Source organism: Melozone crissalis, unplaced genomic scaffold, assembly GCF_028551555.1.
Source record: "Melozone crissalis strain CALT ecotype California unplaced genomic scaffold, PUWL_Pcris_2 ptg000016l_1, whole genome shotgun sequence".
In the NCBI taxonomy this organism is placed as follows: Eukaryota; Metazoa; Chordata; class Aves; order Passeriformes; family Passerellidae; genus Melozone; species Melozone crissalis.
The window spans coordinates 27,662,311-27,678,619 of NW_026535794.1; the positions used below are offsets into that span (position 1 = coordinate 27,662,311).

The window sequence follows — 16,309 nt, forward strand, 5'->3', positions numbered from 1 at the left end:
GCGGGCTTGTGTGCCCCAATGGACTGTCTCCCTTTATTTGAATAGTTACAGGATTCCTGTGTCTCCTTTATGGACACTGGCTTTTCATAGCGTGATTTTCCGTACAGCCACAGAATGAGTTTGGCCCTACATTTATCCATCATTAAACATGTTATAGATGAGTAATGAGGCAGTTGGCTCTCACAATTAAGGGGTGAACATTATATGTACGTTAAGAGAAGTTTTGTACATGTATAGTTATGTTAATGTAATTTGTCCTTCCCCCTTGCATTGTTATCATGGGATGGCTTTGGTGGTAGGGCGTCTGGGGAGGGTTGGCTTGTTACTATAGCAATATCTGACCTCCAATCAAGATGTAAGAAAGTGATCTCCACCACTAGACAGCAAGGAAGGAGTCGACTCACAAGACTTTAGGAGGGGCTAGAGGTATAAAATGTGAAATACCCATTTTGAAGAGCCTGTGGCTGAGAGTCACAGGGGCTCCCAGCATTGTAATTTTTCCTTATTTAGTCTTTTTATTATATTTTTTTGTTAAGGTTTAAAAAACCTTTAAAATTTTAAAAAGTGAGCAGTCGTTTCTCACAGACACACATTTTCCAATTTTAAAGCTATTACAATCCTATTGCAAGCTTTCCTGTTTAGTACTATTCCCAATTCTCAAGCTCTTAAAAATACCTGTGAGCCAGAGCATCAGTTCCTTTAAAACTTTTGTGCAGGTGGCTCATTTTGGTGGTGTGCTGGGGAGAGGCAAAGGGAACTCCGGAAATTGTGCACGCAGGGGCCAGAGACAGCCCTGGCAACCGAGGCAAAGCTGGGACTCTTGCAAGGGCAATGGCCCAGCCTTGCTGTCTTTGCTGTCCACCTATAACTGTTTTGTGCTTTTGAGCTCCCATACTCGTGTGATGTGGTCAAACAACAATCCCCGGGATTTGTATTGTCATAGAATCACAGAATGATTTGGGGTTGAAGGCACGTTCAAGGCCACCAAGTTCCAACCGCGGGCTAGGACACCTTCAAATAGACCAGGTTGCTCAGTGCCCCATCCAACCTATCCTTGAACATCTCTTCCCAATGCACTGGATTGCTGTTCTTTAAAAGCTCAGGAATGAGCTTGCCAATGCAACAGAGCCCACGAGAAACTCAGCTCCTCGAGCAGGGGATAAATGAGAACAGCAGTTGTAACGCTTTCTCGTTTCCACACGGGGAAATGGAGCAGTGCCGGGGTGGTTTTTAGAGCTGTTTTTTACAGGCAGTGCCCTGACAATGAGCGGTTCCGCGCTGAGCGTGTGCGATCAGCGCCGGTCCTGGCGGCCCCGCCGCCGCCTCCGCGCCAGGCCGGGCAGGCCCACGGGCACCGCCGCTCCCCGGCTTCCCCTCGCCGTGCGCACGCGCCCGGGCGGCGCCTGCGCGGCGGGGCGGGCGGCGGGGCGGGCGCGGGTCTGCATCCGGGTCGCCGCCGTGCCCATTGTCTGGGGAAGGGGCCCGGGGCTCGGCGGCGCTGCACCCGAGGGCCCCTGCCCGCCCGCCGCCCACCCGCGCAGGCTTTAGTAAGTGATCCGCAGCGGTTCTGCCGGCCGTGCCCGGCGGGGGCGCCTCCGTGCCCGTGGAGCGCCCCCGCCCCCGGGGGAGCGGGCGCATCGCCGTCTCTTGGGCGTCCCACGGTCGCGGTGCGCGTCCCCCTGCGTCTCCTGCCCGGCGGATCCCGGCGCGGCTGTCCCCGGGGGATGCTGGCCGCTCCGGGGGCGTGTGGCGGCCCCAGCCCCCGCGCAGCCCTGCCGGGGCCGCGGCAGCCCGCGGTGCGCGGAGCCGGGCGGTGCGGGGCGCCTGCAGGGAGCAGCCGCGCTCCGCCGGCGGGGCCGACCCTGCCCGGCCTCACCTGTGGCGGCGGCTGTCCCCGGACCCTGCGGCTGCATCTGCCGCCTGCTCTGGGACTGCCCCTGCCTGGCACGCCCGTGCTGCCTGTAATTTAAATGCCCTTAGCGGTGCTGAGCGCTCTATGCCAGCCAGTAACGAGACTGTTTTTTTTCCTGCAGTGGACCGCAGTTCGAAGAGGAGACAGGTGAAGCCTTTGGCAGCTTCGCTGCTGGAAGCTTTAGATTATGATAGCTCTGATGACAGTGATTTTAAAGTTGGAGATGCTTCAGGTAAATATGTTTTCTCATCTCCTCTCTTCAGAATTACCTCATTTTTGGTTTATGGTTGCTCATTTAATATCATTTAGGAGGCAGAATTGTAGTGAGTCTGCTGGGACTTGGAGTCCCTTGAAGGGAGTGACTTGGTAGGATAACTGGGAATCAATACTTCAGTCGTGATTATTTTTTTACAACAGAAACCTCATGATTGTGAAGCAAGTTTTGGTAGAAACATTTGAGTAGCTTTTGTGCAGACTGCCTTAACTGTATTTGCTGCTTTTGGGTTCTTCAGTGTAGGGATAGTTTTTGGAATAGTCACTGTATTTAGTATTGAAATAAGAATCTAAAGCCATTTTGTTTTGAACAAGTCTGGATAATAGTTTGTTTTGGACTTACGAACTTGACTTTTTCTCAAGGTTAATTCTATTCGGTGAGTAAGAGCCTAAAGCAAAAAAATAATCTCTTCTGGTTTTTATTGTTTTTTACAATAGACAAACTTCAAGTGTCCATTCAGATAGAAATGTGCAGAAAAGTGTACACATTTCATACTAGAAGGAAGTCCTTATCACAGAGAGTTGTTGCTTTGCAGTCTTTTCTGTATGTGCATATTCCTATATCTGCAGTGAACATTCACAAAAACTGAAAATAGACAAGATGACCAAAATAAAGTCAGTAAACTCAAGTATATTGAAGGAAAGGAGAAGAAGGGATAGGACCATGTTGGTCAATAAACTGCACATTAGATGTTCTGTGGTGTATGCTGAGGGAAATTAACAAGATGCAGGATGTGTAAGATGTGAGGGAAGCGTTATGACAGCTTGTCAAATAACTGGACTTTGTTATTTCTGCATTGGGGATGCTGGTGTATCTTTTGTGTGAATGTATAGTGCAAAAATATTCCCATTTAAAGGCTTATTCTTTAGCATTTGGTAAGTTCCTCTGCATTCCTCTGATGAAGTTAAAAATTCTTAATAATAATTCACCCAATGTCAGGTTTAAAGTATCCCCTAGTGCTCCTTGTTTGTTTTGGTTTGGGTGGTTGGTTTTGTTCTTCTCAGCACCTCTTCCCCTAGACTTAGACATATTTCCCTTGGTTGTTCTGGTAGAGCAGGCTGCAGTGGCTTAAGAGAGTAAAACTGATGTCATCTTACAATTTCATTTTCAGACTTTTGGGGGCTTGTTTCCTCTACTCTTTTAATTCTGTTCTGAGGCTTTTTGATCCTTTCTTTTGAATTAGGATATAATTTGCCATGAAAGAAAATGATTTTCAATTACTAAAGAAAATCTCTGTGTTTTGGAACAATAATGTAGGCAGGATTTAAGGGAAGATGAGGATTGGAAAGGGAGTATGGGTGATGAACACATGATTCAGAGCAGTATATCAGTTGGTCAAAGGACAGTAATTTATTAAAAGTAATGTGTACAGCTTTCTGAGTGAGTGCATTTTGTGAGTGCAGAAGATTCATTTATAATTGATATCCTTTTTGACTTTTAGGACATTGTATATATACAGAGGGGGCTGGTCAGTATCTAGCCTTGAGTGTATTTCAAAATCAATTTCATTTTGAGGAAGTTGAATGGATTTTCCTTTAAATATGCAACACTGAATTGAAACAAGCATATGAGGAAAAAAACCAAGTTCTACTAAAAACGTTTTTTTCTAATTGCTGTTTTGTGTTGCTATTTCTCATGAAGTGTTGTTTTAGCATTTCCAAACTCGTGTCTGTCATTTGTAGGAGAAATTAATGTTCTGTCTAATAACACTTTGAAACAGCAAGAGAATTTCACATCTCATACTTTATATGAAGATTATCAGTGTGGAAAAGGAAATTTGTGAAGGCTTGGAGAAGTTGGGGGATAGAAAGTTACTACAAGTAAGAGTTTCTTACATGTAATACAAGTTTAAATGAATAGTTGCAGGAAATCTGAATCAGAACATCTGTACTGGTTTAAAATGAAGTTGGTATAACATACCTTTAAATTTGTTTGCACTTAGTGAATTTCAGTTTGGCTAAAGGAAGTGATTAAATAAAGGGATTTTCTTAGACACGCACATACATATATACACACACACATACAAATATAGGACTCTCCATGAACAGTCTGTTGCAAATCAGTGTTTAGTATTTGTTTAAATTCAAAATGACATTGTATAGTTTGCTTACAAAAGGAAGTGTGTCAGAAGTAAGAACCAGTCTGCATTGAGAATGAGCATAAATTATACTCTGGTAATTCCACTGGTCCATGACATAGGTTTATTTTTATTTCATTCACAAATGCACGTATTGGTGTTTAAAATAACAAAAAAATATTGAAAATTAGGTTAAAGGATTATTTAAATATGGAGTTAAAAGAATTCTGAAGTTGTTTTCTCCCTGATGTCTGTGTTGTGTCCATATGTGTGAGCTTTAGGATCTCCTAAAAGTGATATGTACTAGTAGATGATACTATGCAAATATATGGGGACCAAACCCAGAAGACCTCAACTTTTACACACCTTCATTGTTCTGCCAGATTTCTGGCAATATGCAATGCAGTAAGGTTTGGAGTACTTTGCTGTTAAGTACTTTTAGGAAGCAGCAGGCATTTCTGATTTTTTGTTTTCAGAGTCCTGGCACCTTGGTACATTTTTTCATTATAAAAAATATTTCAAATCACCTAACCTGTATTTCCACCAAATATTCCACAGGCAACATGGACTTTTAGTTTCAGTGTAATTAATTTCTTTTCTTTTGGATTTAGGTCATACCACCAGTCAGTTGGCCTTTTCTGCTTAAAAGATCTCAACATTCTGACATCTCTTTAGAGAAATTGATTTTAGAACTGAACATTCTTGTACATTTAGTTAATGTAAATAGTTTTCAGGCCTCCGGGATTTTCATTATGTTTATACTGAACAAAGTAATTTTTAATGGCTTCTCTGTTTCCATTAGTGATGCCATATTCTGAAGTACTGTATTCTTCTGATTTCTGTAAACATCTTGAGAAAGTTGTTTCATGAGAAAAACTGTCCTATGTAATCTTAATATGGGATCAATCAAAGAACTGTCCCTTTGGAGTCCGAGTGTACAAACATGTGACTTGAAATGGTGGTGCTGAAATATACTCAATCTAAAGCTTTTAATAGTATCTTTTACAATACATGTCAGTTATTTGAAGTTTTTCTTGTAAGTTAACTACAGCGTGCTTTGGGGAGTCCTTTTTTTCTTTTTTTTCCTGCATTGGGAGCAGCTGGAGATACACTGATGTCAGAAATCAGAGTACCTGTTTAGAGTCATTCCCAGCAGGATTCCAAAGCAAGAATTTGCCACTTTTCTTCTCTCTCATCAGTAAATTCAGTCAGTTTTCTCAGTGCATTTACTGAAATTGAAATCATACAGAGGAATGTAGTGGTCCCTGAGCAACAATCACGTGTGAATTTAAGGACTGGTTCCTATTGCAGTGTAGCTGAGAAGAAAATAACTGAATGTTGCCTGTGAAGAACTCAATCCTGTCACTACTTCTGCTACTACTCTTGTTGACTCAATTTTTTATTTTTTTGGTGTTGAGTGTGAAGCCTGATATGCATATATATTATGTACTTATGTACTTTTTTTGCAGTTGAAGTCAGTGGAAAATCTGTTTTTAAAACAAGAAATTATCTATATACATGCATATATTATCTATTTTAAAAAACCTGTGTCTTGATCTAGAAATAAAAAGTTGCAAATATCATTATCTTTATGTAACTTGTTTCCTTTTAGCACAGTGGAGATTACACTTTTCCTTTCCTATGCAGAATATTGTAATATAAAGGAATGATTGTGAATGATCAAAATACTGTAGTGTTTAACAGTACTGAAATCTTGATGAAGAAACAAATATATTTGTTTTTTTAGACTAAACTAAAATGTTAGGTAAGAGTAAAGTTGCAAGGTGTTTCAGTAGACAGTGAAGGTAGAAGAAGATATTAGCTAGTTAATTGTTAGTAAATGATGATGTATTTCCATATTAATGTGTAGTTCCTGAGGCTGGAATTCACAAGAGTTTTTTCTAATTCGGAAAATGGAAAATATCAGCATATATGTTCTTTTGGAGTATCTTCATTCCAGGTAAAACCTATGTCTGCTACTCTTAAGTAAAACTTTGGAGTCACTGACAAGATTTTCAGCCTCCATTTTCATTGTAAACACTAGGATTTCTGTTATTCCAGGTGCTTGCTGACAAGCAATTGGTCGGGAACCCAATTTCATCAGTGTTCTAACCTTGTAAATGAGGCACTTCCTAATGACTTAAGTCAAAATTGACACTCTTTAGTTTTGAGTGGTTTTCAGTACATCTACTGAAACGCCATGTGACATAATTATTGCTACTGTAAAAGTGAGGAAGCTGCTTACTAAATAACTTTCCTTTGTTCTCTTTCCATCATTTTTTCTATAAAACTAAATACTTGTTTTCTGGGATGTGTAATTTTGGATCAGTGGTCAGTTTCATCTCCTGCTCTGCCCAGTCTCCATCTGCAGTTAATAAATATTAGATACTTCTTTTCAAAACATTATTTGAGAAGAAAGTTTCTCTCTGTAGGGCTGTAGCATCTTAATCTATAATGGTTTGGTTTTGTGTGTTTTTAATCATGTTATTTTGGACAGTTCAATTTTTTTAACTGCCAGCACCACTGATGTTGAATTGCTGGTAGTCTGCCAGTGTTTAATCATCATATGCAGCAAAATAGCATAGAAAGCCAGGGGCATGTATCTAACTGGTGTGTTAGATTCTCTTTCTTGGAACTATGTTGCAAGTGAGGTATTAAGCCTTTAGTTCTTGCTTATAGTTTTATTGATTGTAGCATAATGGACCTCTGTGTCTAATAGTCAGATATAGTCACAGTTTTACCAGTTACACAACTCAGCCTTTGGTAATTTAAAAATTCTTATTTTCCATACATGACCTAGGTTTTCCTGCCTCCTTTTTTCCCAGTTATTATATTGTAGCTTTCTAGTTAGTTTAAGCATTTCCTTAAGGTATTATGGAGTCTTTATTTATGATATCTAGATCAGATGTGTAGGAGGTACCGCTGCTTTTGTATCTTTGGTATGGCACTTATGCCAAAGATATTTTGTGGTACTGGATCTGTTTTTCTGTAAGGAAATTTATGGCCAGAGGCTGTTGATAAACACTTCCAGTAGTGCTTTCCACATTTCCCATCCATCAGGATGCACCTGGGTGGGGGTTTGTATGTGGTGCTTGACATGGTGTTTTAGCAGAGATCCCCAGGTAATTTCACATATCTTATCAAAGGCTACTTGTTTGCCTTGTGGTGGGGGAACAAGAGGGTAAAGGACCAATAGATAAGATGGTGATGGTGGTGGTGGTGGTGGTGGTGTGACATTAACCTTTGTTGGTAAAGGACCAATAGATAAGATGGTGGTGGTGGTGGTGGTGTGACATTAACCTCACCTGCATCCTGGTTTTTGTCACTGCTCTCAAAAAGGGGGTGTAAGGCCACTGTAGGCTATTTGTCACATGGTAACTAGATTATTATTGAATAATATTATTTAGCAGCGATAACTTGGTAGTTGCTTTCTGTGTTGCATGATGAACTTTTTAATGTTCCAGGATCCTTGATTATATTTGTTGTAGGTAGCTTTTTCGGAAAGACTCAGCCACATAGGATTTGGTGCAAATAAAGGAACTTTCTAAAATGATTCCAAATACTTCTTGTCTACTATTTGGAATTTGTTAAGCTTTGTTAGTGGAAGAGCCAAGTCCAAAATTGAGTCCATGATTGCCTTTAACCAGCTTATCCTTTAGAGTTCACTTAGAACAATCAATAAAGCTGTTTTTCAAAGAGCTGCTTATTAAGCTAACTACTGCATTGAAGAACCAGACTGTCTCCTGTTAGTGGTTGGCCAGGTACTTTTGGAGTGCAGCGCTTGCTTTCTGTATGCATTAATTTTCTTAGAATGTTGAAAAAATACCTGGAAATTGTGGGGTATCATATTTACAATTGTAAAATGGTCCTGCAAAAAACCCTGGGAGGATTTTTTTTGTTGACTCATGTAATGATTTCAGTAGGTTTATCCTGAAGTCTTGTCCCTCATACATGTTACATACAAGACTCCACAGCTGAGCAGAGTGTTTCTTTATTACACTTCTTTTTTTGCATGTTAATTCTGTAGCATAATGTTCTGTTCTTTTCAGGATTATCCTCTTTAGATTTGAGTGCCACCTGCTGTTGTGCTTAGTACAGCCAAAGATACAAGGTATAGAGGAATAAATGATGTCTTTCTCCCAGCTGTTATCTCTCCTATTTGTCCTCAGTGGAACTCTGTATTCTTCACTATTTGATGGTGTATCTAGCCCCATCTTTCACTTAGAGTAGCTTTCCTTCTCTCCTATAGGGAATGACATGATATGGTTGCCAATTTGAAAGAGCCATTCTTTAAGCATTTCTTTCAAGGAGAAAATTGTATACTGCAGCCGCTTCCTCAGTAAAAGTGTAGCTGACAGAAGAAGACCTGCAAAAATTGCTGTTACCACAGAATAGCTCTTTCTAGAAAAGCACCTATCACAGTGGATGCATTCAGATCAAGGAGAGATATCTCTTACTGAGAGATATCTCTGGTGTGTATATGAATATATAAAGGAGAGTAGAAAGCAAAATGTGCAGGCAGAAGGCAAGAGAAATTGAAGGAGAGAAGTGAGTGAAAGTAGTGCTTATTTGCTCTCTGCTTTAAATTATTGCATTGTGTATTGTTGATGTACATGAATCAATGTTAGTAAATTCGAGGGCTGTTAGAGGTCAAACTATACCAAGCTATTCCCTCCAAAACAAAATGAAAGCCTAAATTGACAAGAAATCTAAGACTATTTAGAAATGCATCAGCACAGTTAAAGCATCAAAACAGATGTCTGTCATAGATTTACAGTGGGGAAATAATGAAAGCTAAGTTAAAAATTTCAGTTAATTTTAACATGACAAAATTTTGTATTACCTTATTTACAGTAAGACAAATAGTGCACATAGACACTTGGCACCTGTGAAATGAGATACAAAATACACTGTGCTTTGAGCATACAATCTGTGATATGTCTAGTATGAGAGTATAGCTTTAGGAGTTACTTGTAAAATGTTTATGGGAACTGGCGAGTATCATAAAATTTTAGAATTGTGTACTCTGGAAAAGACTTTTTGAGGTAGAGTCCAACCATTATCCTAGCACTGCCAAGCCCACAACTAAATCATGTCCCTAAGTGCCACATCTACACATCTTTTAAATATTTCCAGGGTAGTGACTCAGCTATTTCCCTGAGGAGCAGCCTTTTCTGTGAAGTTTTTCCTAATAACCAACCTAATCCACCCCTGTTGCAACTTGAAGCTGTTTTCATCTTGTTCCATCATTTGTCACCTGGGAGGAGAGACTGGCCCACCCCTTGCTATGCCCTCTGTTCAGGTGGTTGTAGAGAATGGTAAGGTCTTTCTTGAGCCTCCTTTTTGCCAGACTTCTGCTCCAGACCTTTCACCAGCTCCAGTGTCCTGCTCTGGACACACTCCAGCATGTCAGTGTCTTCCTTGAATTGAGGAGCTCAGAACTGGACACTCAACTGGATTTGGGGTGTGGTCTCACCAGTCTGAGTAAAGGGGACAGCAGCTGCCCTGGTCCAACTTGCTTCACTATTGCTGGTACAGACTAGGATGCCACTGGCCTTCTTGGCCACTTGGGCACGTGCTGGGTCTTGTCCAGCCAAATGTCAACCAGCACCCACCATGCTTTTCCCCTGAGCTGCTTTCCAGCTCCTCTGCCCCAGTCTGTTGTGCTCTGTCATCTTGGTGGCATTCAAGATGATGTGCTTCCATGACTTTCCAGGGTCAGGCTGGCAGGACTGACTGGAGTTCCCTGGATACTCCTTCTGACCCTCCTTGCAGATGGGTATCACGTTTTTTTTTTTAAAAACTTCTAATCATGTGGAACCTCCCTGTTTAGCCAGGAATTGCTGGTAAATGATTGAATGTTGCTCATTTTGGCCCACAGATGTGTGTGCATCTGAGAGATGTAGCAGATCACTGACCATTTCCCCTTGGGTTGTGTGCTTCATTGTGCCCCCTGTGTCTGTCTTCTAGTTTAGGGGGATGCAAATGCAGAGAACAATGGGTCTTGCTGTTAAAGACTGAGGCAAAGAAGGCATTAAGTACCTCAGCCTTTTCCTCATCCATTGACGCTGCTTCCTTCCTCATGCAGTAAAGGGTGGAGATTGTCTTTAGTCTTCATTTTGTTGATTATGTATTTATTATCTTTTATAACAGTAGTCAGATTAAGTTCTAATTGGTCTTTGGCCCTTCTAATTTTTTCACTGAAAATAATATTTCACTCTCACATCATTCCTGTAGTCCTCTTGTGTTGCTTGCCCCTTCTTCCAAAAGAGCCAAATTCTCCTTGTTCTTCTGAGTTCCATTCAAAGCTCTCAGCTCTCTGTTCAGGCACATCAGTCTTCCTCACTGCTGGCTTATCTTTCAGTACATAGGGATGGCTTGCTCCTGTGCTTTCAAGATTTCCTTGAAGAATGTCCAGCCTTCCTGGACTGCCTCCCAAGAGACTGTGCTGACCAAGCCTTTCAACAGGGCATCATCTCTCTGAAAGTCCAGGATAGAAGTTCTGCTGACCCCTTGCTTGCTTCTCTGAGAACTGAAAATTATCATTTCAAGTTCATTCTGCCCAGAACACCCTCCAGTCATCACATCACCCACAAGGCCTTCTCTGATCACAAGTAACAGGTCCTGTGGGAAGTCTTTGCTAGTAGGCTCCCTCATTGTCTATGTCGGGCAGTTACCTTCCACATGCTCCAGGAATGTTCTGGACCAGTTCCTCTCTGCTGTATTGTGTTTTCAGCAGACATCTGGTAACTTGAAGTCCACTGTGAGAATGAGGGCTAGTGGTTGTGAGACTATGGACTGCTTATAGACTATTTTGCTTTCCTCTTCATCCTGGTTGGGGTGTATTTAACAGACTCCCGCCAGTATTGCCTTGTTGGACTTTCCTGAGTCTTGCCCTTAAACAGCCATATTGTTCTTACACCCTAGACAATCAAAACACTGCCTAACATGTGGGGCTATCCCACCACCTCTCCTTCCTTGCCTGTTTCCTCTGAAGGGTTTATAGCCATCCAGTGCAGCACTATGGCTGTCCATGTTATCTCATGTCTACTGCATGGCAGCTATGTCATAGGTTTACTGGTGCTCAGTGGCTTTCTGCTCCTCCTGTTTGTTACCTATGCTGAGTATGTTGGTGTAGAGGTACTTCAGTTGGGCCATTGATCTCTCCAGCTTTTTGGGGGAACAAGCTCTAAGTCTTACCATGATCATTTTCAATTTAACAATCTATGTTTTCTAACATGTAATAGCCCTTGTGTCTTTACTGCTGGAGGGATCTCCATTCCCTACCTCCACTGAGGTGACAGACCATGCTAGACCTTTCTGGCATGTTGTTCCCCAGACAGTGGTGTGCTGTCCCCAGGCTTATCTCTAGGGAACTTGGATTTACTCCTTTCCCCCTTCAAATCTAATGCAGCCTTTCAGTGAGCCCTGCTAACTATGCAAGGATCCTTTTCCCCCTCTTTGTATCTAGTGTGCCCTGTGTTGCCAGCAAGCCTGGTATCCCATAAACTAACCCATGATAAAAAAGCCATTAAAGATGATCTGAGTCAACCCCCTGCCTTGGTCAGAAACTTACTTCACTGACCAGATTGTTTAAAGCCCCATCCCATGTGGCCTTGAATATTTTCAATGATGGGACACCTGCAACTTCCCGGGACAACCTGTTCCAGTGTGTCACCATGCACATTGAAAAGTTTCTTGTGTCCAATCTAAACCCTACCCTCTTTCAGTTTAAAACTGGTTCCCCTTTTACTGTCACCACAGGTCTTAGTAAAAAATCTCTCTAATAAGCTCTGGTCTCCCTGGAGCCTTCTCTTCTCCAAGCTCAACCACCCCAACTCTTTGAGCAATTAGACTCCTAAATTTATATCTTCATGGTGTGTTGTAGCCTTCTCACCATTTTTGTGGTGTTTCTGTGGAGGTACTCTCTCTTAATGAGGAAAGGCAGAGAGAACTAGTTCGGTTCATCCTTAAGAATAGATGACTGAGGGGGGACCTCATCCATGTCTGTCCGTGTCTGAATGGAGGGCGTTGAGGATTGGCCAGGCTCTTTTGAGTGCCAAGCAATAGGAAAAGAGGCAATGGGCAGAAACTGATCCATAGGAAGTTCCACTTGAATCTGAAGAAAAACTTCTTTAGTTGCAGGTGGCTGGGCAGTGGGCAGATTGTCCAGGGATGTGCAGTCTTCCTCAGTAGAGATACTCAAGAACTGTCTGCATGCCATTCTGGCCAATGTGCTCTGGGATGACCTACTGTGGTCCCTTCCAGCCTTACTCATCCTCTGATTCTGTAGCCAAATAAATTATTGTAACTTGAAAACAGTTATTTTGGATTGCCTGTTAGTTAATACTGGTTTTAGTTCTTGTGTACGCCTGATTCGTGTTCTACTCTTTCAAAACTTCACTTAATTATCTTGTACTTTGATTACTACAGTTAAGGCTAATAGGTATGGAGTTATGTTTTTCTCAAAGACTGTGGAAAAAATTTGTGTTTTTTCTGGATCTCTAAATGTTAGAACATATGTTGGAAACTTCTAGTTTTTATTAGTTTGTAAGGGGATGGATAGTTTTGTTGTCCTGATCGGTAATGGTAGCACTTAGGGCTTTTTTTTTTTTCTCAGTAGTTAGATAATCTCCTCACTGAATGTTTCCACATGCAGGTATATGCAGAAGAAGGCAAAACTGACCATTATATTGAAGTAACAACTGGCTAGTCATTGGCAATGTTCTTTGGGGTGGAAAAAAATGCCATAGGAAATGACACACAATGTCTGTTTATTTGGATTTATACAGAGCTGAGTGTACAGAGAAATTATCTGTGTAAGGTGATCCTGAGTGGTGGAGATTTTTTGGGTTGCAACTAAAGAAATTAAGTTTGTGGCTTTTTATAAATTTGTGAGTATCGACTTGCTCCATCTTTGCATCTGCATGACAGTGGATCAAGAACTCAGTGCTGGCTTTGAGCAAACTGAAAACTGCAGCCACTGCCTAATTGATCTCTGCATTGGATCAAGAAACTATATTTTCTTTTAAAAATTTTAAAAAAAATGTATATTGAGTTTTCCTTCATTAAAACAATGCTATGAATGAAAAACAGTAGATTCATATAAGATGAGAGATAGCAAGGTGGATGCTCTTTATAAGGTTTAAAAAGTTCACATGTAATTTTTCAATATTTTTTACATATGCTTTATAGTAAAAATGTCTCTTTTTTATAGAAATTATTTTCTCTGTTCTTTTCTGTTGCTCATGTTGGCATGTGTTAATTAATGAAAGAGTGAGTACATGCAGAATAGTACTGTATGGGTAGTGTAAGGTTAGTGCATTGTAGTGCAGCTGCAATGTTGAGTGAGGCGTAGTTTATGTGGCATTAATAAGTGAACTAACCGTAAAAATTAAAAGAGCCCTCTAACCCAGAAAAACAAAGATGTATTAAAAATGAAGGTATGGGATTATCCATAATATTATGAGAACTAGCTGTGTAAACTCTTCATTTTGTAATTTCAAACCTTTTCTATTGAATAGCTGTTTTATTTTGAAGATGTAGAAAACACCTCCAGAAATTAAAAACTGGAATGTTCTTTCTTTAAGATGTGACTTCACATGGAAATTACTGCTACTGCTTTTTGTTAATATGAGCTACAGTTCAAAGGAACATACAATGCTCATTTAATAAGCTCTACCATCTTTTTTTTTTGGCATCTTAAAATGCACACATGTTAACAGATTCTCAACATAGCACTCGAAATAGCAATATTTGGACATCAGCTGAAAAAATAGGTGGAATACCTTATGAGGGAGGAACATGCATCATTCTTTTGTTTAACAACTTGCTTCAAGAAATTTTATTTTTGGGGGTTCATTTGTGTCGGAACTTTTTTTAAATTTTCATATGCTCAACAGATTCTGAAGGAAGTGGTCATGGGAGTGAAGATGCATCTAAGGACAGTGGTGAAGGTTCCTGTACTGAATCAGAAGAAAATATCTTGGAGGAGGAACCGGCAGAAGAGAAAGTAGAAGAGCAACAGCCGAAAGCCTCCGCTGAAGAAGTGCCAACAACAGACAAAGAGGTAATTAAAACTGAAAAGAAAGAGCAGGAAGATGAAGAAGAAAAGCCAAAAAAGAAGAAAGAGAAGGAGAAAGCAGCTGAACCCGATCCTGTGGCTGATGAGCAAACAAATGAACCAAAAAAATGGAATTTGCGCAGGAACCGACCGCTGCTGGATTTTGTATCGATGGAAGAGCTGAATGATATGGATGACTACGACAGCGAAGATGACAATGACTGGCGGCCTACTGCTGGGAAAAGAAAAGGAAAGAACGCGCTGAAAAAAGAGGGGAGTGATGGAGATAACGAAGATGATGAAGATGATGGGAGTGGAAGTGATGAGGATGACAATGATGAGGAAGCTAATGAGGAAGATAATAGCAGCACGGCTAGTGATGGAGGATCCAAGAAGAAGAAGAGTAAAGTTCTTAACAGGAATAATGCAGATGATGAGGAATTGACAAATGATAGCCTGGCTCTTTCACAAAGCAAGAGTAATGAGGTAGTGCAACCAACTTTCTATAATATATCTGTTGACAAATGGAAACTACTCCCCAGTAGCTATTCTGTTAATATTAAAAGTTAAACTGATTAGCTGGACTTGTGTTCCCACAATAATTAGTGAATAATAAGTGAAGCAGGAAAGATTATGCTAAATAGGCACTGCATATTAAATAACCTTGCTTGGACCATTTGACCAGTCTAATGCCACTAAAGTCAGTAGTGGGACTTCTCTTGGCTTTACGGAGATTGGACTAGTACTAAAACAAATAGGAGGTCCAGTATGCAAACCAACCTATGTTGGCAAGTATTCTAGTTCTGTTTTAGTATAAGTGTTGTATATGAAAGTTAAGAGCATCTGTGACATAATCATAAAATAGATGAATGAGGCATTATTCTTTGCGACAAACATCAAAGTCTGAACAAAGTTCACTTATGGAAGAATGCACACTAGGTTTAAAATCAAATAGAATAATTACGATAATTTATGTTGGATTTGCTCATAATAGTCACAAATGAACTAATTTCTTACCATCCTAAAGCATTTGGGTACTAGGATTATTATATTAAATATTTTCTGATTGCAGAATGTGAATATTATATATATGTTTAATAAAGTAACCTTTTTTTCCCTATGCACAATTACAGTTGCCCTGAAGATTGTGCCTGTGGAAAAATTAAGATACCAGGTTGTCACTGTGGCTGACTTCATGTTCTGCAATAGCAAAATTCTGAACAAAATAAAAAAAATTGCTATAAAATCTATATTCGGTTTTTGGGATATAATCACAATGTCAACATAACCTTTGAGAAATGATAGTGATATGATATTATTAAAAGTTCTGCTTTTCCCTTTAAACTTTATTTTAATGTGTAAAATGACAGGGAACTAAACAGTATTTGGATTTGGTCCATTTTAGATAATTTGATAGGTATTATATATATTTATATTTATATATTATTGCTAGTGAGCTGTGCTGTTTTGGCAATTAGTAATAATTGGGATAGAAAAAAAAAGCATGATTTGTTTGATTTTTTTTTTTCTTTTTTAAACTTTTTGTATAGGCATCTTCTTTCCTTATCTTCTTTCCTTCTTTCCTTAGGCTCTGTGATTCTCTTATTATTTCCTCCATTTTCTTGGCTCAGGAGCTGAAAGTACTCTACCAATACTAATGATCAGAACTTGTAACAGAGAGAGGCAGTTTTCTTGTTGAGTTGCTTCCCATATCAAAGTGGAGATGTGCAACTACATTTTTAGTGATATATTCTTCAGTTTAATTTCCATTGGCTTGGAAAAGCAGACCTGTTTCAGAAACCCAGAGTTGTCTCTGATGTATCTTCTTTGAAGCTTCTTAGTGGATGCATGGATATCATATTCTGTTCATGCCTTAGATTTAGAACAGTGATCAGAACATAAAATCAAAGTGAAGTTCAGATTATAGTTTTGTAACTGATAATTTATCTTTTTTGCATGTTAAGTGCTGTACTGTGTATGTCT

The 16,309-nt window shown here is 40.1% G+C and overlaps 1 protein-coding gene across 4 annotated transcripts in view; it reads left to right on the plus strand.

Annotated features, from left to right (window-relative positions):
• Nucleotides 1-1,461: 1,461 nt before the first annotated feature.
• Nucleotides 1,462-16,309, plus strand: part of PHF14 (PHD finger protein 14) — a 160,712-nt gene continuing 145,864 nt past the window's right edge. For 3 of the 4 annotated variants that reach the window (XM_054273575.1, XM_054273576.1, XM_054273577.1), the window contains exons 1-3: nt 1,462-1,547; nt 2,034-2,144; nt 14,166-14,812. In XM_054273575.1, coding sequence (XP_054129550.1) covers nt 1,547; nt 2,034-2,144; nt 14,166-14,812 — 759 coding nt within the window. In that variant the 5' untranslated portion in view covers nt 1,462-1,546. Of the gene's footprint in view, nt 1,548-1,996; nt 2,145-14,165; nt 14,813-16,309 lie in introns of those variants that run through there. The other variant, XM_054273574.1, reaches the window with a different exon arrangement.